This window comes from Neopelma chrysocephalum, unplaced genomic scaffold (assembly GCF_003984885.1).
Source record: "Neopelma chrysocephalum unplaced genomic scaffold, ASM398488v2 Primary Assembly neopelma1_97123, whole genome shotgun sequence".
Taxonomy (NCBI): Eukaryota; Metazoa; Chordata; class Aves; order Passeriformes; family Pipridae; genus Neopelma; species Neopelma chrysocephalum.
In genome coordinates this window covers 22,932-44,651 of record NW_020925765.1, presented here as the reverse complement: position 1 = coordinate 44,651, position 21,720 = coordinate 22,932, and the positions used below count along the sequence as shown (strand labels likewise).

At 55.9% G+C, this 21,720-nt stretch overlaps 1 protein-coding gene across 1 annotated transcript in view; it reads right to left on the bottom strand.

The window, feature by feature from the left end:
- Positions 1–1,127: 1,127 nt before the first annotated feature.
- PTPRU (protein tyrosine phosphatase, receptor type U) overlaps positions 1,128–21,720 on the bottom strand; it is a gene marked incomplete at its 3' end in the record, with an annotated part of 43,356 nt that continues 22,763 nt past the window's right edge. Inside the window, exons 3-17 of the mRNA XM_027671710.1 lie at positions 19,900–20,171; positions 19,743–19,824; positions 18,760–18,875; positions 18,472–18,646; positions 17,220–17,513; positions 16,316–16,624; positions 12,144–12,253; positions 11,627–11,828; positions 10,618–10,720; positions 9,936–10,209; positions 8,252–8,288; positions 7,620–7,758; positions 5,551–5,580; positions 4,102–4,259; positions 1,128–1,318 (exon numbers count right to left, since the gene is read on the bottom strand). Coding sequence (XP_027527511.1) covers positions 1,128–1,318; positions 4,102–4,259; positions 5,551–5,580; positions 7,620–7,758; positions 8,252–8,288; positions 9,936–10,209; positions 10,618–10,720; positions 11,627–11,828; positions 12,144–12,253; positions 16,316–16,624; positions 17,220–17,513; positions 18,472–18,646; positions 18,760–18,875; positions 19,743–19,824; positions 19,900–20,171 — 2,492 coding nt within the window. The remainder of the gene's footprint in view (positions 1,319–4,101; positions 4,260–5,550; positions 5,581–7,619; positions 7,759–8,251; positions 8,289–9,935; positions 10,210–10,617; positions 10,721–11,626; positions 11,829–12,143; positions 12,254–16,315; positions 16,625–17,219; positions 17,514–18,471; positions 18,647–18,759; positions 18,876–19,742; positions 19,825–19,899; positions 20,172–21,720) is intronic.

Below are 21,720 nucleotides of genomic sequence, written 5' to 3'. Positions count from 1 at the left end.
ACTAGTTCCAAGAACATACAGCAGCTTTTCAAGGAGCACTAATGATTATCACAAGCCCTGGTTTGTCCAATACATGAAAGGGGGGGGGAAGCTCCTGTTCCTGACACAGCTGAGGATTAAACAGCAATTTCACTGGGAAATTTCGATCCCCAAGACCTGTGGGACACTGAGGAGTTGGGAAATCACCCCTGCAGGGTGTGCTGAGGCAGAGGCACGTGAAATAATGTGCTCTGTTACAAGTGCTCTGGCCTGACCAGGTGGGATGGGCATGATGCAGCCAACGCCCCTTGAGAGGGAAATCCCTCCTCTTCCAGGGATCCTTTTCTCCAGCATCCTCCCCCCCAGGGTTTTTGTGGTCTTGGGAGCTGCCAAATTGCTTGTCCTTGGGCTACAGCTACACTTATCACAGGTGTGTCTGGGAGCAGAAGAACGTGACACTGTGGTGCCCAGAGGGAGGAAGAAGAAGGAGAAGAAAGGGGGAGAAAGAAGGAAAGAGGAAGGAGAAAAGAGGAGGAGGAAGGAGGAGAAAGAGGAGGAAGGAAGGAGGAAGAAGGGAGGGGGAGGAAGGGAAGGGGAGGAAGGAAGGAGGAAGGAGGAGAAAAGAGAAGAGGAAGGAGGAGAAAAGAGAGTAGGAAGGAGAAGGAAGGAGGAGGAGGAAGGAAGAAGAAGGAAGGAGGAGGAGGAAAGAAGCATCCCCAGCCCTTGCAGGAGAGGTGGGATGACGCACTGCAGACAGCGCTGGCAGGGCTGGTTTGGCTCCTCTCAGGGACCTGTTCAAGCTGACAATGAAATCCAGAGCTGCCAGGACCAGAGATCTGATCTAGACCCAGGGACACCCCCCATGCTGACAGAGAGCTGTGAGCTCCAGCTCTGGAGCATCTTCTCCCTGCCCGTGGATCCTGCCTGTGCCACCTTGTCCATCCCCCTGCTGCCGTTTAACAGGGCAGTTTATGCAGCACTGACCTGCTTTATGCCTTTGCTGTGGAACCACCAGCAGAGCCCCGCCGAGACCTCACCTTTCTCAGGGGAAGGTCCCACACTGGATCCCACAAAACCTGATCCCCTGCGTTGCTGTCAGGGGCTGGGAAGGCAGGGACCCCTGAGAGGGCTGCAGGAGGTGTTCTCACCTCATACTCCTGCTTGAAACCGTAGCCCTCGGCCGTTTTCATCTGGTTGATGTGCTGCAGGAGGTCGGCCACGCGCACGGCCGGGTGCAGCTGCCCCGTGTGGTATGGGGAGCCCTTCCGGCCACACTGGCGCCGTGGGGAGCCCCCCAGGAGGCTGCTGGACTCGTTGACCACGCTGCTGCGCTGGTCACCTGCGAGAAAAGAGGGACAAGCAAAGCCCATCAGGGAGGCAAAACCTTGGGCAGCGTCCCCGTCAACTCCTCGCGCCGGCGGAGGGATGAGGGAAACATCCCCGGGGAGGTGCTGGTGCTCCCACCCTCCCGTCTCCATGGATTGCACCTCACCCTGGCTCTGTGCTGTACATGGAAAATGGATTTATGTGTCACGTAAAGGCCTCTCTTCGGGACAGTTTTGCTCAATGAGACTTGCAAGTAGCCTGTGAAGTTTAGTTTCGTTTGAATTATGTAAAAGTACTGACTTTCAGACTGGACTGAACCAAACTGCTGGGGCTCAACCCCAAGGGGCAGCCAAGCCCCACCAGCCACTCCCTCCCTCCCCATTCCTGGGATGGGGGAGAGAATTGGAAGGGTAAAAGTAACAAAACTTGTGGGTTGAGATAAAGAGAGTTTAATGTGAAAAGCAAAGTAATCAAAGAATTAGTTCCTCGTGCTCTCTGCAGCTCTTCCTACACCACAAAGCTAAAAAAGCCCATCACGGCCTTTTTAGGACCCCAGCAGATCTATCAGAAATCAGCAGGCAAGACCTTAGGGGGGTTAATAACCTTATTGCCAATTAACTCCAATGCAGACAGGCAAGAGCTCTGTGCCCAAATATTCACACAAAGTCCTGAGTTGAAATATCACCTTGCCAAAGTCTCCAGCTCAGCTTAACAGTTAATTTTCCTCGCTGCTAGAGAGCAGCACCGTGTTCCTCCCGCTGCCACAAATGGAGCTGGCTGCTGTTTAATGGGGGAGTTTATGCAGTATTTACCTGGTTTGTGCCTTTGCTGTGTAATTACCAGCAGAGCCAGACTAAGATCTCACCTGCATTTGTTAAGGGAAGGTCCCACACCAGATCCCAAGATCTGGGTTTGCACAAAACCTGATGCTCTGCGTTGCTGTCAGGGGTTGGGCAAGCAGGGACCCATGGAAAGGTTTGGGTTGGAAAGGACCTTAAAACTCATCCAGTTCCACCCCCTGCCATGGGCAGGGACACCTTCCACTAGCCCAGGTGGCTCCAAGCCCTGTCCAACCTGGCCTTGGACACTTCCAAGGATCCAGGGGCAGCCCCAGCTTCTCTGGGCAACCTGTGCCAGGGCCTCGCCACCCTCACAGGGAAGAATTTCTTCCTAAATCTAAATCTCTCCTCTTTTAGTTTAAAACCATTTCTCCTTGTCCTATCACTATCTGCCCATGTAAAAAGTTGCTCTCCCTCTTTTTTCTAAGCCCCCTTTAGGAACTGGAAGGGGCTCTAAGGTCTCCCTGGAGCCTTCTCTCCTCCAGGTGAACCCCCCCAGCTCTCCCAGCCTGGCTCCAGAGCAGAGGGGCTCCAGCCCTTGGAAAATCTCCGTGGCCTCCTCTGGACTTGCTCCAGCAGCTCCAGTCCTTCCTGTGCTGAGCACCCCCAGAGCTGGATGCACCAGAGGTTTGATCTCACTCCCAGGCTGAACCAACGGGACAACCCAGGAGTGCTCCAAGACCCGGCCTGGGATTAATGAGGAATTAATTGTTGGCACTTGCAAGGTGCTGAGGAACCACCCAGGTTTCCCTGAGGATTAGTGATTTTCTTTTAAATGCATGGAAACAGGCCTGGTGGGGAACAGCCACCAACCAGAGCAGCCCATTCATTCACCCTCATTAATTAAGGACATTTACAGTCACTGGGGGCTGTCCCCAGCCACGGCAGCCAGTCCAACCTCCCCAGCTCAGCCCACACAGAGCCCCGCCAGCCTTTGAGTGTTTCAAGGACAGCAACCAAAAAAAAAAACCACATAAATACACCTAGTTCTATGTATTAAGAAGGAAAGTTTGCCCTCTGGGCTTCTATTATCCGTGAGACAACGCCGGGAATCACATTTAATCCCGCAGCCGGTGCGGAAGAGCCACGTGGAAGCGGCATCTTGAAGTTACTGTAACAGATGTTATTAGCATATGGTTGGAACTGGGGCATCCAAGGAGTTATTTTACAACTAAATCAGCGTGGAGACGCATCCTCCAGTGGGTGGGAAGTTATCAGTCTCCCTCAGATGTGAACACGGGCTCTCGGTAACCCTTGGAAGCCCAGGGCTGGGTGTGCTGGGGAAGGCTGGTGTAAAGCTTCCAAGCCCTGAGCGAGTGAAGAGCTGGGGTTCACTCAGCTCCAGGGGGGCTGCAGACAGGTTCTGAGCCCACAAACGGCCTCAAGCTGCCCAGCCACAAGCTCAGATCTCCACGGGAAGAAGATGCAGAAACCCAGCTTGAGCAGCCCACGAGTGTTTTCCCTCCAGCACAGCCTGGATGAGGATAAAAGTTACCACAGGCACCGATGAGATCAATGCCCTTGGAGAGCTACACAGGGCAGGGAAAAGCCTGCAACGTGCCACACACATCAGGCTAAAATAGATGTAACACCTTCTTACTGAGCCTTGGATAAATATTCACAGAACCACAGAATCTCCTGAGCTGGATGGGACCCACAAGGATCATTGAGTCCAACTCCTGCCCCCACACAGGACACCCCAACAATCCCACCACGTGCCTGAGAGCATTGTCCAAACACTCCTTGAGCTCTGGCAGGCTGTTTCTGGGATATTCAGGGATTATTTATCACTCTTGCTGTGGCTGGATGGGAGCAGTGGGATGCCAGGATTCCCCATCCTTACCTTGGTTGCCGCAGCTGTGGGGTGGGAGCAGGGGAATACTGGGGTTCCCATCCTTACTTTGGTTGCTGTAGCTGTGGGATGGGAGCAGTGGGATGCCAGGACTCCCATCCTTACCTCTGTTTCCATAGTTGTGGGTGTCCATGAAGGACAGCCCCAGGCGCTCGTCCTCCTGCAGGGTGCTCTGGTCGGTGAAGCTCCTGTCGATGGCACTCATCATGTGGGTCTTCTCGTGCCGGTAGTTAATGGTTGCTTTGGTCATGTTCACGGGTTTCCTGCCGTGGGGAGGAAGCAGAAACAAGCAGGGCTCACCCAAAGGTGCTGTGAGATCCCAGGGTCACCACGCTTTGGTTTTGTGCCGGTCGCAGCCCTACACGGATCATCCCCTGCCAGCTGCTCATCCTTGATGTCCCGTCCTGTCCCCTCCCCTGGGACAGCCAGGAGTGCTCCATGTGCGAGCAAAGGCTTTCTGCAGCCATCTGGCATCACGTGGGTCTGCCCCAGCTCCCCCCAGCCCCGCTTCTCCAGGCTTGCCCCACCCATTGCCCCAGAGCTGCAACACAGCCCATCCAGCACACCACGGGCATCACTCTGCTGCACAGGGACACAGACCCCAGAAATGCTCCAAGGGCTGGAGCCCTTCTGCTCTGGAGACAGGCTGGGAGAGCTGGGGGTGTTTGGCCTGGAGAAGAGAAGGCTCCAGGGAGACCTTAGAGCCCCTTCCAGTGCCTGAAGGGGCTGATAAAACAGAGGGAGAGCGACTTTTTACACGAGCAAATAGTAATAGGACAAGGGGAACAGTTTTAAAGTAAAAGAGGAGAGATTTAGATCAGTGGTTAGGGATAAATTCTTCCCTGTGAGGGGGGTGAGGCCCTGGCACAGGTTGCCCAGAGAAGCTGTGGCTGCCCCATCCCTGGAAGTGTCCAAGGCCAGGTTGGACAGGGCTTGGAGCCACCTGGGCTAGTGGAAGGTGTCCCTGCCCATGGCAGGGGGAGTAGAATTAGATGATCTTTAAGTTCCCTTCCAACCCAAACCATTCTGTGATCCTAAAACCATGCTGGGGGCCAAATCCACACCAAGGGACGGGCTGAACCCCCTGACTACACAAGTGCTCAGCACCCACCAGAGAGGTTTTTCCCCCAGGGCAAGGTCCCCACAAGGCATCTAACAAAGACCCTGGGAAAGCTGAGGAACAGAACCTCACACCCCAAATTCAAGACATTTAAGCCAAAAACCCCTGAATGAATATTTTTGAGAGGCAGCATCAGGCTCTGAAGAAGCCAGAGCAGGGCTTAAGCCAGGGGAGGGATGAACAGGAGATCTGAGCCCATGGCTCAGTGGGGCCGGGACACCACAAGACGCTGCCAAAATCCAAAATTCAGCCCGAAGTCACTGACGTTTCCCCTTCATGTTGCTTTCTCCCTCTAACAAGCTCAGCAGCATTATCTTCTCAAGCCAAAGAGACCCTTAAAATGTACTGGGCAGAGCTAAGGACTTGTTGGAGCAGTGGGGTGAGGGGGGCAGCCCCGAGGAGGGTAAAGGAGAAAGAGAACGACAATTACTCACGGGTAATAGGAATAAGAATAGTAGTTCCTCCTGGCAAGCGTGCAAACAAAGAGAGCAGCAGAAATTGCATAAGCAGCTTTTCTCCAGCACAGAGAAGGGGGGGTTACAGGGCTGCCAGAAAATTAAATGCACCATAAAGGTCCCCTTTGGCATCCACAGGTTATTTATTCCAGGCAGGAGCCAACATCCCACAGCAGAGCACAAGCACCGGCTCTCAGGGTGACCACACTAGAGGTGGGGTGCCCACAGTGCCCTTGTCCAAGGGGCTATTCCATAATTTTTAAGAGTGAACAGCAAACGTGTCCAAAATGTAGGGATTTCCCTCAGGGAGCTGGTCAGGGGCCCAGTGGGATAGATGGGGTCAGGACATCACATTTCCAGTGCACTTTTTCCTGGGGATGAGTCTATTCCAGAGCTGCATTCCCATTCCACCACATCAGTGTTTTTCCAACGGCAAAACACTCTGGAGGAGATTTATGAGCTCATCCCAGCTTGCCCACAGCCCCAAACTCAGGGCTGTTGGCATCAGGTCTGATTTGTGGCTCTGGTTTGTCCTTCAACAGGTTCACCCCGGGATGCTGAAGCAGAGCTGCTCCTCCTCCTCCTCAGCAGTGGGAGCAGCCACACTCATGGCTTCCCACCCACAGCAGCGCTCCCCAAAAAAAACATCAGCACCACTGGCATTTGCTCCACCACAGACAGACCTAATGGAGTCACGAGCCAACCCTGCACAGGTGCCACATCCCCACTCTTCCAGCGGCGTAAATCCGCAGGGATCCTCCCGGGGCGCGCGGAGACACAAAGAGCTTTGCGGTTTTCCACGGGCCGAGGTTGTGCCCTGCTGTTTTTCTCTCCCCCCTGGCTGTTCACGTACTTTGCTCCATCATCCCGAGCCCTGTGTTTAATTGCTGTCCTTTCTCCTCCCTGGCTTTGAGAGCCCCCCCCGGCTCCGGCCCCGCACGGAAGGAGCTGCTTTCCGGGGCCACTTTCCAGGGCGTTGCACCCGAGCAAAAAGCAGCGGCCGCGTCCCCAGCGCTCCCAGGGATGAGTGTCCTGGAAAGCCCTCGCCCTTCTCCCTCCCACCCCTCTGAGCTTCCCCCACCACCACGGCCACGCTGGATGTGCTCAGCTTTCCAGAGAGCTGGGGAGTGTGGGGATTCCCCTGGGGACGGCAGAGCAGTTTGGGGGTCCCCAAGGATCATCAGCCTGGGGAAAACCTCCCCTCCAGTGCACACCCGAATTTTAATGACTCATTTAGAGCCAGCTGAAGACCTCAGTAAGGGATTGTCCACATTTCACTGGAAGCTCAGTGCTTCCCCATTAAAACAAGCCAAGGAGGAGCTGGACTGCTCTGAGCACCCACAGCCAGGGGTGACCAGGGTGGGCAGCCCCCTGCCCAATCCCAGAGGGGTCCAGCATTGGATTGGCCCCAGCCCAACCCCTGAGGGGGAGACCTGCACAGCCAGACCCTCCAGACCTCAGCCAACAACACTCCCATGGATGGATCCAGCCCCTGGGCTGGCCAAGGCAACAGGGAAGCCCAGAGACATCTCAGTGCAGATGAAGCTGATTTTTGTCATTTGGGGCTGGGGGGTGCAGGGCTGCACACCCTGGGGTCCCCTGGCTGCTGTTTAGCAGGGGGAGAGCTGGTGGGATGGGGACAGCCTGGCTCAGCACTGTCCCAGGGCCTGGACAGGGGCCAGAAGCATTTCCATCTCTGCAGAATCACCAGGGCAGCACAAAGCCAAGAAGCAGCAGCAAAAAGAGGCAAAAGACTGAAAAATACACGGGAGAGGGACAAAGCTCCAGAGCCCTGAGGGGGGAGGGACATCCCCGGGACTTTGCTCTTTGGTCTCCAGTGCCTCCTGAGATGTCCCAGAGCGGGCAGGGCACAGTGCCTGGTGGGATGCACAAGCACATGGACACCCAGCTCGAGGGAGGGTCTGGGGTCTGCCCAGCGCAGCACAATCACCACCAGTAGCTCCCAGTTAGTGCTGGGGCGGTGGGGAAGGGCTGAGCTGGGGGGAAGGGACAGATGAAGCACCAGCCACAACACCAGGTCTCCTTACCCTTTCCGGATGGCCACGATGATGGCTCCCAGCAGGATAATCAGGACGATGAGCCCCCCGGCACAGATGCCCAGGATCAGGCCCATCTCCTCCGAGTGCTGTGACACCTCCAGGGGACGCTTGCTCTCTTTGCAGGCAGCTGCCAGGGGACAAGGACAGGCAGGAGGGGTCATTGCTCAGCTCCGGGGGGGTTGGCAACATCATATATGGAAACACTGGGATTTGTCCCGTGGGGTGCTCATTGCTCCATAAACACATTATTTCACCAAGACATTACAGGGCTCTGCAGTGCCACACTATGACCACGGGCAAGGCCCTCTCTCAGTTCCAGTGGGGTGAGACAAGTCCCTTTGTGCCACCTTTTGTAAGATCATCCATCCCCGGATTCAGCTGTCAGCACCACTGACTCCAGCCTGCCACCCCCACCATGACAACGGCATCAAGAGGGAAAACTCAACCCAGGGGAAAACCCCAGGAAAGGAGGTGGGAAAGAATAAAACCATCACACCCAGCCCAACCACCACCAGCACTGGTTCCCACACCCACCAGCATGGCCCCAACCACCGGAGGAGCCGAAGGGTTGGAGCCACAGCCTCGGTGGGATCCCCCCTGCCAGGAAAGGGTGGGCTCACCTTTGCGGGCGATCCGGACACAGTTCAGCCTGGTTTCCTATGGAGGTAAAAAAGGAGGATCAGTGCTGGATGATCCCAGCAGCTCCGCTCCCGCTCCGAGCGAGGCTGGGTGGACACAAGGCCGGTCCGTTGGTGCTTTGACCCCCCCCAAAATCGAGGGAGTTTGTTGGTGATTTGAGCTGCAGCACCCAAAGAGCTCCCGGGGACCCACATCCCAAGAGATGCTGCTGAATGAGCTGCCCCCAGCATTCCCAGGTTTAGCCAAGGCCACTGTTGCTGGCACAGAGGGGATGGCAAAGCTCAAGACCATCGGAGGCACCCAGCAGATCCAGGTAAGCTGCAGGTCACCAACTACAGCTAAAACATTCCCAGGTTGTCATCCAGAGCTTCATGGGGGTTTTCTTTCCATCAGTTAAAGTTTTCAGCCCCAGTATGTGCTGACAAGTTTCCCATGAGGTTCCAGCTCAGGTCTCCAACAGTTTTAACATTTGTCAGGTAGGGACGGGTTCAGCTAAAATATTCCATCTTTCCATGCATCCAACTTCTGCTGCAAAATGAAAAAGCACCATTTGGCAGGATTGCCTTCTTCTCCAAGCATCCTCCAACCCCTCAGGACACCAGTGCTGGCAATGCTGCTCCATCCACCCTTGGACTGAGACCTGCCCGTGCCACAGGCCCAGGGCAGGGTTGGCTCCGGCCCTGCTCTCCCTGGGGTTACCAGCTTTTCCTTCTCCTGTTTCTTGCTTCATCTGGCACAAAACCCTTGAACAACCCCAGCCAGGATCCAGCCTTTTTGCAATGTCTGACAGCAGCCAGGACAAATCCATTGCCTCCCAGCAGGAAGGCTATAAAACAGCATCAGCTACCAGATATTATCCAGCAGTGCCCGAGCGAGCCAGAGCCGAGATCTTCCCTGTCCATCTCAGCTCTAATTACAACCCAGCGAGGTGTGAACGACCCCGGAGCCGAGGAAAGGATTCAATAACCAGCACCTTTCCAGCAAGATGGAGCTGTGCAGGATGAGGATGGAGCCGTGGTCCTGCTGCTTTGCTTTCACCCTCCCCTGGGTGGGATGGGACGTGCTGGAGCAGGTGATGCCGAGAAAGGTCCCGGTGGTCCCATCAATGACTTGGAGGAATCAGCCCAGGGATGTGGGGGTGCTGTCAGAGCAGGGCTGTTACACCTTCACAGAGGGAACAGGCAGCAGAAGGCAGGGAAAGGCAGCCTAGGAGCTCCCAGGAGTTCTCTGGAGCTGGGACTCGCTGTCCTGCCAGTGGTGGGTCCCAGCAATGCACACACAGCTCCTGCTGTCCAAATAGTTCTTCTCCATGCCAGGATGAGCCCAGGAGTGGGGTGTCCCATGCACTGGTGCTGGTTGGAGTCATTACTGGTACTGCAGTGGGTGGGGGAGGTTGGACTCCTCCCTCCCCAGTGTCAGCACCGGGATGGGGACAGGTACAGCCCAGGGGTGCTGGGAGGAATGGGACACCCATCCATGGTCACAGTGTGCCACAAGGGTGGCCCAGAGCACCAGCTCCCCTTGAGGAGGACACTGGGGGTGAGCCCAGAGGGTGGCCCAAGGAGGATCTCAAACAAGCCCCATTTTTCCTGACCCCCTCAAACCCCAGCCTGCCTTCTGCCTGGTCCAACCCACTGGCCAGAGCGGGGTCCCACAACCACTCACCCCTTTGAGATTGCTCATGGCCTGGAAGTAGATGAGATAGGCCTTCTTGGGCTCCAGGGGGGGGTTCCAGTAGCCACTGTAGGTCTGGTTGTCCCCCACAGTGAAGGGTTTGGCCTCGGTGAGGCTGCTGGCGGGCAGCTCTGCCCCAAAGTAGTGCACGGAGCCCCGGGACACGGCGTCGTCGAAGGTGAGGGGCACCGGGAAGCATTCCGGCCCCCCCAGCTCCCGCTTCAGCTTCTTGGGACGGTCCTCCTCCACTATCACCTGGTAGGTGCTGGCAAGGGCCAGGCACGGGTTAGAATCACAGAATCACACCATCAGCCAGTTGGAAAAGACCTCTGAGATCTTTGTGTCCAACCTGTGACCCAGCCCCACCTTGTCACCCAGCCCATGGCACTGAGTGACACGTCCAGTCTCTTCTTAAACACCTCCAGGGACAGTGACTCCACCCCCTCCCTGGGCAGCCCCTTCCAATGTCTCATCCCTCCCTCTGTGAAGAACTTCTTCCCAACATCCAACCTAAACCTCCCCTGGTGCAGCTTAAGCCCTCTTATTGCTGGGAGAAGAGACCAATACCCAAAAATAGCTTTGGGAAAAACATGGTCCTGCCCTTCCTTTGGAGTTCCACCGTGCTGTCCCACCCCATTTGTGGGGGTCTCACCCTCCTGCAGCCCCGACCTACCTGATGGGAGCCCCCCTGCCCTGCGCCGGCCGCAGCAGCACCGTGATGGTGCTCTCTGACTCACTCAGCGGTGATGGCATGTCCCCATAGTCGAAGGTGGGAGCTGCAAAGGGAGCAGGGATGAGTTCTGGCCCCCAGGGATGAGTTCTGGCCCCCAGGGATGAGTCCTGGCCCCCAGAGATGTGCTCAGAGCAGCCCCCAGCTCAGGGGGGACACAGCATTGCCCAGGGCAAGGCATCACCGAATGGTGTAATGCGAGTTACTGCAATTAAAGGAAACCCTCCAGGTCTTGAACAAGTGTCAGGGTTGGGAGAGGACCCCTGGGTGTGCACTGAGGGGGGTTAACAACGCTGGTCTGGCAGAGGGGAGGAGACAGGAGCAGGATCCAACCTTGGCAGGACCCAAATGCTCCAGGGCTTAAAGATGTGCCCAGGGATGGCACCACTCAGAATCACTGGCACTTAGAATCACTGGAATCAAAGTGTGACCTTTACCCCTGGGGTAGAATCACACCCAAGCCAGCCCAGCAACACCCCCAGACCAAGATGAGGGACCTCCTCATGCCTGGCATAGCCCTGTGGCCCCCAAACCATCCCTGGCAGCCGCTGTGGTCCAGCCTGAGCTGCTTTGCAGTTTCAGTGCCCCCATCTGGGCTCATCTCAGCACGTTTGCTGCAGTTCATGGTGACACCACGGACATGAGCAAAGAGCCTCGAGTACTGCATGGCTCATTAACAAAGCCCAATTAATCCCTGGCTTGTACACTGAGAGCTCAGACAGCACCAGTCACCAGCACTGGGCTGGCTGGACTCCCCAGACAGGGACCCATCAAGTTGGGGGGCTGCCTGGGGGGCTCAGGGCACAGCTGCCACCCCCAAGAGCATCCTTCCAAAGCAGCCTCCAGTCACCAAAAACCTTCCAGCCACCAAAATCACGGGAGGGATCCAGAGAGTCGACACCGCCCCGGGATATCTGAGCGGAGGAGAAGCCGTGGAGCCACGGGAACCTACCAGAGATGTTGGTGGTGATCTCGGTGAGCGCCGTCTGGCCAAAGCCCTTCCCAGTGCGGGCCCGGACCGAGAAGAGGTAGGTGGTGCCGGGGTGGAGGTTGGAGAAGACGTGGTAGGTCTCGTTGCGCAGCTTGGACACGGTGCGACGCGGGCCGGGCACGTTGACGGCCGGGTCGGACGACTCGATGCTCTGGTAGCTGATCTGCAGGGACAGGGCAGAGCGTCACCCGCGGCCCTGGGACAGGGGGGAGACCCCGGATCCGGGTGAAAGGGATGAATTCCAAGGAGGGTCATGGGGGCAGCCCGGAGGCAGATGTTTTTTGGGGTAAATCAAAAGCAGAGGTTCACCGGAAAAACCAAACGAAGGGCTTGGGGGCAGCAGCAGTGCTGCAGTCGCCTTTAATCCCCATGAGCAACAGCAGCAGCTGTCCCAAATTCCCTCCATTGCATCCCCCCAGTGGGACTCTCCCATGTCCCTCTGTCCCCGCCCTGGGAGCCGCAGCCCTCCGGGATGTACCTCGTACTGTGTGATGAGGCCGTTGGGCTCCACCGGTTCCTCCCACTTCAGGAATATCATGTCCTCCAGCGGGGTGAAGGTGAGGGACTCTGAGGCGATGCCCCCAGGCACTGGGGAAGGAAAGGGGACGTGCTTGGATGCAGCACGAAACCAGTCTGGAAGGAGAAATCCTCCAGGAAACCCCTCCAGGTGGCCCCGTGACCGAGTCACCACATCCCCTTTGCCATGTCACCCAGCTCCAACAAGTGCCACCAGACAGGGCTGGTGGCTCCCCAGGGGGATGCTCCCCAAGGCGGGGATGCTCCCCAAGGCAGTGATGCTCCTGGGCCCACTGGTGACTGCCACGGGAGGGGGATGTCCCCACCCCACGGCACAAATCCCACAAGTACCATTTCCAGCAGCAATTCCCACCCACCATCATCGGCACGACCTGCCCAAGCTCAAAATCAATCAATCCCCTTTTCCCCCACAACTTAAATTCCCCCCAGGAGCCACCAGCACCCTGGGGAGACACTGCCAGCGAGAAGCAACATCCTCACCTGCAGACAGACATGTCCCAGCCCTCCCCTCTAATTAGCACCAGCACAATAATGACTGTAATCACCAATGGCGATCAGCAGCACCGGGATCGATATCTGCTCCTTTATCGTGGACTTCTCCACGGACTTCTCCACAGCAGCTCTGCCCCTCTGCTTTGCTTTTCCCCCCCCCCCCACAGCTTTTGTTCGGATCTAATTACGGGGCCGGGAGAGAGGGAAGGGAGGGATCTCCTCCCGTGCGCTTCCCACCGTGCAAACACGGCGTTTCCACTTGATTTACAACTTAATTTAATCAGAGGCACTGTGTCCTACACGTGTACCCAGGCTCTTATTAAATCCTGGGAAAATTACGGAAACCTTCGGGGCAGGAGTGTGTGTACCTATATATTTTTTTTATATCTTATAACCTATGCTATATGTATAATTATGTATTATTTTCTATCATTATGTATTATATATGACCTGTATTATACATACAGTTACATCTTATTTTATATTATTATTGTATATTGTATCATCATTAAATTATTGTCTAGAGCACAATTTATATATTATCTTAATATTATAACATATGTAGCCTATATATTTATGTATGTAGGTACAGGCATGACATGTTCCCTACACACCAGGTTGAGACCAGCAGAGGATGCACATAACAGCTTCCAGATGTGCATATACTCCTCTGCCATCCATATATGCACATATACATATTTATTTATGGACTTTCTTTATCTGGGCTTGCATGCACTGCAAGGGAGAGAACTGGCTCCTCACAGCACTAACATGCTGTAATGGCATTTCCACAGGCACCTGGGGTTGAGTTTCATCATTTCATGCACACAGAACAAAATCTCCAGCTGTGGGTCACCTGCATCCATATGGAGCACTGAAACACCAGCTGGAAAACCTATGGATCCAGCAGATTCCTCCCTGCCCACACACCAGCACGACTTTGCCCAGGGTCCAAGAGGATGCTGTGAACAACACCCTTGGTTTGGCTCAGCTATTAACATCCCAGAAATGGGGTTTCCAGCCCAAAACCAGGGTTTACCACCTGGGATGTGCATGTGCATCTTTGCAGCCCACCAAGAGCAGCTCCAGCTCTGCAGCAGCAGATGCTGCCACCAAAACTGGCCTCGTGCCAAAATAAACCACAATTAAGGGTTCCTGTAATTAATGAGCCTTCAGCACCTTGGCTTAATTGAACAGGTGGCTGTTCTAGGAGCAAAAATCCTCATCCTCCTCCCAGGCAGGCGGGGAGATGCTGTGCCGAGCCCACGTGGAATAAAGGCCATATATCCATAGGTGGATATCCATGGATCCACCTCAAGGAGGCCGAACGTACCCACGGCCCCAAGTTCAATCCAAGGGGGAAGCCACTAGCCCCAGTTAATCGAGGCACAGGGAAAAGCAGCTGGAGTGATTACAGTACAGCAAAAAAGACATCTGGAGCTCCTGTAGTAATATTCCATCAGAAAACAGCTGGAGCAATCACAGCCCAGTGAGAACAGCTGGAGCAAATCATAGCTGGAAAAGGAACCGTCGGGAGGGACAAGCTGGGTGCCCCCAGAGGGGCAGGCTTGGAGTTGGGGATATGGAAAGTGCTGGTGTGCAGAGGAGGGTGCTGGATTTAGGATTTGGAGATGAAAACGGGACTTGGAGACACTTCAGGTTTCTTCAGACACTTCAGTCCCACTCCAGCTCTGGAGGTTTTGCTTTCCAGCCTGGGAAACAGGAAGGACGAGCATCACACACACATTGGTGGGTCCCAAAATCACAGAGAGTCCCATGCAGGGGAATTCCACGGAAGGCTTCTCCTCAGGGGGTCTGGGGCCAGCTGGGTCCTTTGCAGTTATCAGTTCTTCCACCTTAATTGCTGATTCTTCATGCTAAAAAAGTGCTTTGGAGATTAATTCTGGTTTTGCTTAACACGTGCCTCTATGAGAGCCAGGGATGCTCCTGGTGTTCAGCACCCACCCAGGGCTGCAGCAGCTCCTTGCACCCACACAAGCCCCCAGGGAGCAGGATGAGGCCCCTTGGCCCCACCAGTGCAGGACCAGCCATGAGAGGGGCAGCTCTGAGCCTGTGGGGGATGCCCAGCTGCCCTTGAAGGGGCATCACAGCACATGGGAGAGATCCCTGTGGGGCAGCAAAGAGGATGTGACAAGCAGGAGTCACCAGTGGGAGAGGCCAGCCCTGGATGTGGCCTGTCACTGATGGGTGGCACCAGACACACGGAGCTGGCCCTGTCCTGTACCTCCTGCCATATCCACTGGTCTCCAGAGCCCCAGGTGACCCAAAAACTGCTGATGGAGAGATGCAGTGCAGGTGAGAACATCACCCCACTCAGGTGCTGGCAGCAGGGACCCAACCCCGGGGCACAGCCAGAACAGGGGGAAAACAACAGCTCAGCCTTTCGGGAGCAATGCTGTGCCAAAAAACAGGGCCTTCATCACCACAGAGCTCGTCTGCACAACCTGAACCTGCTCCAGGGCAAACTGAACTGGGGAAGAGCACTGGGGGAGCCGAGCAAAGCTGCTCCTGCCCTGGTTAACAGCTCTCTCCCAGGAATGCAGCAGTGCCGGATCCATCGGGACCAAGCAGATAAAAGATGTTACCTAAGTACAAAGCATTAATTGTTTTAATTGCTGTTATTATCACTGCCAGGCTTTGGTTCCCAATAAAGGATGAGTGAGGAGGCTTGTGCTGGGAGGAGCTGAGCATCAGCCAACTCTCACGCCCTCCACCAGACAAAACTCCACTCCAAGGACAAGGGCAGTGTGTCTGCAGTGACACCCCCATCCATCCAGCCCCCAAGCACTTCCCTTCCCCAACTACCATCACTGCCCCTTTCTCTCACCTCCCCCTGCACAGCCCTGAGGCTGCAACACCCTTTTCACTTCCCTGTAAGAGCGATGCCACAGGAGATATTCCCACCCTGGGCTGAGAGCCATGGATGCCCTCCACGAGAAACACACCGATAGTTCAACAGCCATGAAGTCCCATTTTTGGGGGTGATGCACCCCCCTGAGCAGACTGTCCTGGTTAGAACGGCTGGGACCAATTCATCACTGGATGGGTGTAACCCAAAACTGTGTATTCTATGGCCTTCCATGACATTGCCCAGAAACTGTTGTCAGTAGAGGCCTGGGAGGTGGGAAGATGTTCCTGTCCTCATACCCTTTTATGGAATTCCCCGCTCTGAGGGAAGGACTGAGCATTCCTGCATGAACTGAAGAATATATAAACTTGGAGGTTTGGAACCTTTTTACCTCTCATGGGATCCAGAGGAAGACTGCAGACCACCGCTCTCAACCAGACTGAGACCACCACCCTCAACTGGACTGCAATCACCACTTTCTGACCAGACTGCAGCAGCTCTCCCACCAGCAGGTTTTTTCCCCTCTCCCTTTGCTTTGGACTCGGGGGGGGGGGCAAGGAACACCACTTTTGTTCATACCCCAGGGTGCTGGGTATACATTTGGGTTTTGTGGGTTAAAACCAATCGTCTGTCTGTATAATCGTACTTATTGTATTATTTTAATAAATTGTTATTCTGACTTATAAATCTCTCTTTTGAGTTGAGTTCATTTCCCCTGCTGGTTAACTTCTAAACCAGCACAGCAGACTCACCATCCTCATCCGTCTGGAAAACCACCTCCTTGCCCTCCTTGCGCCCCTCGGGGTTGGAGAGGATGAGCTTGACGTGGATGTTCTTGTAGGGCAGCAGGTTTTTGATGGTGTAGCGGTTGGCGTTGCGCTCCATCTTCACACACTCCTGGAAGGTCTGGTTGTGGCCGCTGCCCACGAAGTAGCGGTAGCAGAGCGAGACAGTGTAGGTGTGGCAGCGGGTCAGGTTGTAGCCCAGTGGCTCCCACTGCAGTGTCAGCTGCCTGGACTGGATCTCAGAGAAAGCCAGGCCTTTGGGGGCCCTCATGGGCTCTGTGTGGGGAGAGACGGGGAGAGATGAGTGAGGAAGAAAAACATCTCATGGATTTATGTGTATTATCAGGGAAAACCCTTTTACAGGGGTGAGTGCAGAGAGCAACCCTGGACCCAAAACTGGGAGCAGCCCCAGCACAGGATGCCGCTGCCTTGCAGACAGGGCTGGGGACATCACTGGGTCTCACAGCCACCAACACTGCAGGGACAGCAGATCCCACGGGCTCATCCTTGCCCTGAGGAGGTGAAGTCGGGTACCAGCTCTACTATTCCAGTGGGCACCGGGAGCACCCACACTATGAGCAGCCCCAGATAACCGGATAGAGAGGCCATGGGAGCCCTCATGTTATCACCAAGTCCGTGTCAGCCTCCTGAAAGGAGGAGAGTGCCATCCCTGGGAAGTTTAATTAGCTCTAATTGGCTTGAAGGGAGAAGCCGGCGTTAACGAGGAGACGAGTTCCTCTGCCAACACATGCACGTGGGTGGTTTGGATTAATGGCAGTGAACGTCCTTTCACACCCACGGGTGGTGGGAAGGGCTCGGGGTGGCAAGGGACCTCTCCCAAAGCCGCCCTGGGTGGCCCCGTGGGACTCGCCTGCGCACTTGGTGCGGCTGATGAGGGGCGGCCCCGGTTTGCCGGTGCCCCCCTCGCCGGGCCGGGTGAGCAGGACGCTGATCTCGTACTCCGTGTCCGGGTCCAAGTGCCAGAGCTTGTAGGTCTGCATGTTGACAGCGTGCACCTCCGACCAGGGCCCCGAGGTCATGCGGTACTCGATCTCCTTGCGCACGATGGGGCCGTCGCCGATGATGGAGTTGGTGTTGAGCTGGATGATGAGGTAGGTGGAGCCGGCCCGGAGCAGCTGAGGGGGTGCAATGGGTGTGGGGGGCTCTGGAAGAGAATAGAGAAGGGGCAGGTGGAGCATCCCCCTCCAGAAGCAGCTCCAGGGCGTCCCCAGAGCCAGGCCAACACTGGCACAACCACGGCCGCCACAATTTTATTGTTGACTCGTTACAGTTGACACATCCCAAGTGTCTCTTCCCACACCAACCGACCACATTCAGTCTGCAAAAAAGAAGGCTTGGGTGTGACCTAATTGTGGCCTTCCAGTACCTGAAGGGCCACAAAAAGATGGGAGAGGGACTTTTTACAAGAGCCTGGAGTGACAGGACAAAGGAGAATGGTTTCACACTGACAGAGAGTAGGTTTAGATTGGATATTAGGAAAAAATTCTTTATTCTGGGACTGGTGAAGTCCTGGCACAGGTTGCCCAGAGAAGCTGTGGATGCCCCATCCCTGGAAGCGTTCAAGGCCGTGGATGGAGCTGTGAGCAACCTGGTCTAGAGGAAGGTGTCCCTGCCACGACAGGGAGGTGGAACAATGAGAGCTTTAAGGTCCCTTCCAACCCAAACCGTTCCATGATTCATGCTGAAAAGCATGGGACAAACTCGGATTCCCCACCCAGAGGACGTGGGTATCAACACCAAAGTACAGGAGGGCATCAGCCAGTCCTCAAACTTCAGCCTGTGCATGTGCCCTCAGTAAGGCTTCAACAGCTGCAATAGGGTTTCATCTGATCAAACCTTAATTATCTTTATGAGATACACAGCCCAGCGTGGTGCCACACAGTTTCACCATAATTAATTAATTCCCACCTACTGCAATCAAAAATAAATGATCTCAGGCCACCAGCAAAGGCAGTTTCCTGGTTTTATGCTGCAAAGTCCGTGTGTAGCAAGAAGAAACTGCGATCCCACTGCCCTGGGCATCCCACCTTCCTCGTCCTCTGCCAACAGCAGAGCAGAGATGGCCCATCCGTGAGCCAGAAACCCAACAGCACATCACCCACCTTTCACAATGAGCTCGGCGAAGTTGGAGACTCCCGAGCCTCGGCTGGACTGGGTGACACAGCGGTACAAATCCTGCTCTGCCTTGGACACCTCGTCCAGCTGGAAGGTGGCCAGGAAGCGCCGGTGGCTGATGTGCTTCACCGAGGCGGCAGGGACCACCTGGCCGCTCTGCCTCTGCGCCACGGGAGAGACCAGACGTCACCGGAGGCACATCCAGGGCCACCAACACGTCCCCAGGTCGGTGCACGGGGTTCACCACCACCACTACCACCATTACCACCCCTCACCTGCATGAGGAAGCGCTCGGCCTCGGACGCCTTCCCGGCGGCCACGCACTGGAAGGTGGCGTTTTGCCCCGCGTTCACCTCCACGTCGCCCAGGCGGGAGAAATGAGGGGCTTTGGCTGCCAGGGGACACAAGGGAGAGGTGACAACGTGGCCCGAGTGCTGAGGGGATCCTCGAAAAAATCCCACCACACCCAAAAACCCACCCAGGATGTCGTGGCTGGGGCCGAGCTCCAAAACCCCGGTCCCGAAGCCTCGAGCTTTACTGGGTGTTTACAGATATTTAGACTCCAAGAGTTCATCCAAACAAACTTTTCCAGAGCCTTTAGCTCTTTGATGGCTTGAATTCAGGTAAAGAGAAAAAGCCACAGACTTTTCCCCAGGAGATTTCTTTTAATTTAGTGAGAAAATAAGCATTTTGGTAAAAGGTTTTACAGTAGCAACAACCAACCAAGGAGAAGCATTACACTAAAGCACCCAGCAAACATGAGCTCCAGCTCAGAGTCAGGAATTTGTTCCTGTCAGTGTCCGGTGTCCCAGGGAGGGATGCACCTTCTGGCACCCCTGCCAGAGGCAGGTTCTGGGGTTGAGAGAGAGGGGCAGGTCTCCTACCCCAGCCTGGAAGAAATAAGTGGTGAACCCCAAGAGCCAATGTGTTGGGACAGCCTGGGATTTTGGGTTCCAACCAGCCCGGGTGGCCCCTCTTGACGGGAACACTCAGGCCCCATGTTCAGTCTGTGCTTTTCCAAGGTTTTATAAAAACAAAAGCAACGTTGGAGCTGGCAGGGATGGGGATGGAGATGGAAAGAGGAGCCTCAGAGGTGCCCAGGGGATGGAGCTCCACCGGCCCGGGCGACAACAGGACACCCAGGCTGCACCCGGCGTTACTCCACCTGCTCTCTCCAGGATCATCCCAACGGGCACCAGGACACCAGCACCCACCCCCCTACTGCCACCCGCCTCGGGTCCCACCCCCTGGCACTCACAGCACGGATAATTCAGGAGCAGAATGTCATCCAAGCCGAGGTACCCCCTGCGCTCGCTGGACACCACCGCCTCGAACAGGACCTGCGGCACCAAACACTGGGGTCACCCGTGGCCGGGGGAAGCTGAGGGGGGGTCTGGGGGTCTGCTGGGGCTCACCTGGTACTCGCTGGGCCAGAACAAGCTGACAGCCAGCTCTGCCTGGTGCCACTGGCGGCCGTGGGAGCCCGAGGCGTTCCAGACGGCGCTGCCCACCGGGCCCCCCGTGACCCGCACGTAGGCGCTGAGGGTGCCGGGGCTGTGCCCGTCCCGGCTGTACATGAAGTAGCTGAACTGCAGGCAGTGGGTGTCATTCTCGCTCAGGGCCTGGAAAAGCAGGTGAGCTTTCTGGCCTGGGGTGTGCTGGGAGGAGTTCACCATCAGGTAGGAGCCTGCGGAGGGAGGGAGAAAAGGGAGAGCATGGAGTAATTAGGAAATGGTGAAGGGCCCGGAGATGAAGCAACAGGAGGAGCAGCTGAGGGCACTTGGTGTGTGCAGCTGGAGCAGAGCAGACTGAGGGCAGAGCTCAGCAGGGGCTGCAGCTCCTCCCGAGGGGCAGCTCCAATCTCTGCTCTGGGGGAGCAGGAACAGCACCCAGGGAATGGCTGGAGCTGTGTCAGGGCAGGGTCAGGTTGGATCTCAGGCAAAGGTTCTTCCCCCAGAGGCTGGTTGGGCACTGGCCAGGCTCCCCAGGGCAGTGGGCACAGCCCCAAGGCTGCCAGAGCTCCAAGAGGGTTTGGAAAACACTCTGAGGGACAGGGGGGATTCTTGGGGTGTCTGTGCAGGGCCAAGGGTTGGACTGGATGATCCTTGGGGGTCCCTTCCAGCTCAGGGGATTCTATGATTTTAAACCCCCTGTTCCACATCTCCTGAGCTTTGCCAGCAGGGTTGGAGGAGGTGGAGGATGTGGGATCACAAAGATGCTCGTGTTCCCCAGGACAGTGGTCCATGCCCTGGGGGATGTGCAGGACAGGATGGAGTCAGTGTTGGATGTGGGCAGCAGCAGGACACTTAGATGGGACCTGGCTGCTGGACAAGGAGGAAAGGATTGGACCAGCTGCCTCCAGGATAATCTGCCCCCTCTTCCCAGGGCACCAGGGTCGGGAATGGCTTCAATGGCACCAGAGACCCTCTACCTGCTGCCCTTTAATTCTCACAGCTTCAGCTGCACCAGTCCCCCTCGCCAGCCGGGCCCCAGCTGTGTCATTCCCATTCCCAGCTCCTCCCATCATTCACCACGCAGTTGTTGCCGAGTTTAAACTGTGCTCAGCAGGGGGAAAAGCTCCTTTGCTTAACGAGTGCAACCATCACTGCTCTCCGGGATGCCAGGAACGTCATTCCCAGGCCTGCCCCACCACTGGCAGCCGCTGGTATCCCACCTCCCGTCCCCCCAAATCCCCAGCAGCAAAGCCAGGAGCCCCCAGTGCAACCCTGAAGCCTTAATTATTGGGGCAGGTAGGTTGAAAATCCCAAAGGGGGTCCCAAAGGCAGCATCATTCCCTGTCCTGCACGCTCCAATCAGGCAGTCTGGAGGCAGGAGGGGGATGCAGGAGTCCCAGCTGTCCATAGCATGGCCGTGGCACTGGGATACAGGGTGGATGGGACACAGGGAAGATGAGAAACCGCCCCACCAAATCCTCCCCCTCACCAAAGGCGAGGGGATTATTAATCTCCATTTTAATAACAGCAGGAGCTGTAAGTAGCAAAGCTGGGCCGTTTATCCAAGCCCACCATTGTTTTCCTGACAGTCTGTGCTCCATTATTAATGGCTCTCACCACTGGCTAATTCCAAATCCAGGCACTTCCTCCCATCAGCTCCCACTGAGGAGCTCCAAGAAAAGCCTAATGAAGGCAAAGGGGAATTGTAGGGGGAACCCATCCATCCCCCACAGCATTTGGGATTGCAGGGGGCACTCATTCATCCCCCACAGTGTTTGGGAT